Below are 3,026 nucleotides of genomic sequence, written 5' to 3' on the forward strand. Positions count from 1 at the left end.
TTGGGGTGTGGAAGTCATCATTTGGATTTCCATTAAAGTTTCCACAAAGTCCACACATGTTTCCTCTGTTCAAGATAGAAAAGACTGAATTACTTTTTATACACTTAAATGACAATGAGAAAGACACAATCACAAGCAAGACAACACAACATATTGTAAAAGTATTACATAAGGATAAAACATGTTAAGTTTAGTATTTTAAATAGTTAGCCATTTAACTTACCAACTATAGTTGTAACATATCTAGCTAGTTAGCACCATTCAAGTCTAAAGCTTTGAGCTTTATATGTACCGAAATAAAATTTCAGATAAGATTTTCAGATGAAATAAGGTGTACATTATTGATGCCAGGACTGGGAAATTTTGGGGCCACAGCTGCATGGCATTACAAAAACAGAGTCCTCCCCCCATTGCTGAAAAGGGGGTGCGGGTTGGAGTCCCCCCAACACCCCGCCGTTTTTGTTTTTTTCTGCCGATTCGAAGGGCTGAACGTCGACTCGGCAGGAAAATTAATGTTTTTGATTGTTTATTCAATGTTGCATGACTCTGTATTTTTGTGTTTAATGATGTGAAGCACTTTGAAATGCCTTGCTGCTGAAATGTGCTATACAAATAAAATTTGATTTGATTTGAAATATATTCAGGAAAATAGAAATAAAATGTTTATTTCTATATAATAAGACGGTGTCATCTAAAAATGAATATACATGTTTTGTGCAAATGCAGCAACAATGGCATACTCTAAGAGCAGTAGTTAGAAAAAAAAAGAAAATTCAATATAAACTTTTAATTTGAGCTGTGTGGAAGGCTACCTGTACTTTGGGGGTACCGAAATGGACACTGTGCTACTTCCGTCATACATTACACTCAGTCCAAACTCTGCATTGACAAATGTTTGAGATCCACTACCAAAAATTGACAGGCTTCTATTGAAGACAATTGGCAGGTTTCTTGTGATTCCATTCACCTGTGAAGAAGAATTTTTTTTTATGGAAGACACACAACTGATATGTTTGGATTATTACTGATGTAGATATTTAAGAACTGAATGGTGTTCTTTTATGATGTACCCAATTGTTTTGGCTTCTAAAAAGTATTCTGTAAAATTTCCAAACTACTTCAGATGGTTTTAAATATCTTCAGCAGTCTTCTATCAGAGAAAGCTCCACTTACCTCCACAGTACCCCTGTTGCCTCTTGACATACGTACTTCATAGCCCAAGATATCTACATAAACTTCAGCTGTGATAGAAACTGGCAATCCAAACCACGGTTCATTCTTTGCTTTCACAGAAAACTGGTGAAGGTCCACAGTGTCATTGCAAACTGTTGCCAGAACATAGCGGCAGGTTCCCTGGAAGTCGTAGGCCTTGCCATCAAAGGTCAGGTAGTGAGGGTCTCCAGAGGCAGAGCAGGTGCCATGAGGATTTGGATGGCAGCCAAACTCACCATCCACAACACTGCAAGACTCCTGAGGTCCACATTTGCTTGGGGAACACTGGACTACACCAGTTACACCATTACAGGTGCAAAAACTCTGACATTCTTCCCCATCCCAGAACTGTTCACCAGCTTGCCGATAGCGTCCATCATGAAAGCATCCACAGGATGTTGGAGGCACACACTGGTTACCACTGAGGACAAACCCATCATTACACTGGCACCCCTCCTGGCACTGAGTGTTACAAGTGAAGGGGAAGGAGAGGCTGGGGCAGGAGGACGGACATGAACTTCCACAGAGTTCATAATGACTGTTTGATGGACAGGTTAGTTCTGTTGGGGAATGAAAGAAGTTCAATAAAAAGAAATTATGAATGTGCTCATTTCAAAGGCATCTCTATCAAATGTGGTTCTAGAACTTACCACAGCCAGTTGCATTCCTCCACTGTCCCAAGGATACACCGTTATATTGACACATCAGTGCATAATCTCGTAGGACCTCACATAGTGTTGATGCTGGATTATCAGAGCGTTGGAGGATTCCTACACATGCATCTACCTGCTGCCATGGGTTCACTGCAGCCCAGCATGATGTAAATGGTCCAGTGGGTGAAGTAAGAACTCCACAGTACTCAGTGGAACTGAAATTGGTTGCAGAGGAACGAGGTCTGTTTTCCACGCAGTGATCTGCCAGGGAGCCATCTCGCCAACTGTCCCCAAACACCTGGGAGTCACTGACCAGATTGCCACTGGGTGTACGGAAATCATCATGCTGGTCAACATTGTAATTTCCACAAAGTCCACCTAATAAACCACTGTAGACACCTGGTGCAGTGACACGGACAAAGTGAGGCCAGACAGTCTGCAGAGTTACACCAAAGTCTGTGCGAAGGATGACACTGTGAGTGCTGCTTTGGAAGATGCGGATTCTGTTGGACCCAGTGCTGAATGGCAGTCTGATCAGCTGGTCATCAACCTTTAACACACAGAAAAATCAAAAAGGTCCTTGGTGTAGATGTTAAAAGTATTTCAAAAAGCATAGAGACATCAAATTTTTCCTTTATCACTGGAGAAACTTCCAAAAATAAGTGTTGATCAAAAATAAATGTTTTCATTGTTTGTAAACATATTGCAAATAGCTCTTTTGCAGTAATTAATTCATTAAAGTTGATGAAATATTATATGTTTTCCTTCTTACTTCTTTGGTCAGAAGTTGAAGATCACTCCACTCTGGGTAATCAGAATATGTACACTAAATTTTATCAACAGGCTTTGCAGACATAGTTAAACCAACGATCTAAGACCTTATTAATGCCTCTTTAAAAGCATTTATTTTCAGACAGTCTTTTGGCACAGGTTAACCATTACTTATGAATGTTCCGTATTTGGTCAAATAATCTAAAATCTGTGCTTTGTGTGAAATTTCATCAAACATTAACTTTATGTAATTGACTTCAAACAAATCCTTTTACACTTCACTTTAATAACTTGTTTTTATCCATAGAAAAGGATTTCTATCACTTACCTTAACAGTGCTACTACTTGCCATCTCAATAGCAACTTGTCTTCCCTCTGCCTCAAACTTTA

General features: G+C 39.6%; 1 protein-coding gene across 1 annotated transcript in view; it reads right to left on the reverse strand.

Moving 5' to 3' along the window:
* LOC103129545 (alpha-tectorin-like) overlaps positions 1-3,026 on the reverse strand; it is a gene marked incomplete at its 3' end in the record, with an annotated part of 13,058 nt that overhangs the window by 4,873 nt on the left and 5,159 nt on the right. Inside the window, exons 10-12 of the mRNA XM_016665183.1 lie at positions 2,965-3,021; positions 1,863-2,415; positions 1,174-1,772 (exon numbers count right to left, since the gene is read on the reverse strand). Of these exons, the coding sequence (XP_016520669.1) occupies positions 1,174-1,772; positions 1,863-2,415; positions 2,965-3,021 (1,209 nt within the window). The remainder of the gene's footprint in view (positions 1-1,173; positions 1,773-1,862; positions 2,416-2,964; positions 3,022-3,026) is intronic.

The sequence above is a fragment of the Poecilia formosa genome, unplaced genomic scaffold (genome assembly GCF_000485575.1).
Source record: "Poecilia formosa unplaced genomic scaffold, Poecilia_formosa-5.1.2 Scaffold555, whole genome shotgun sequence".
NCBI classification, from domain to species: domain Eukaryota; kingdom Metazoa; phylum Chordata; class Actinopteri; order Cyprinodontiformes; family Poeciliidae; genus Poecilia; species Poecilia formosa.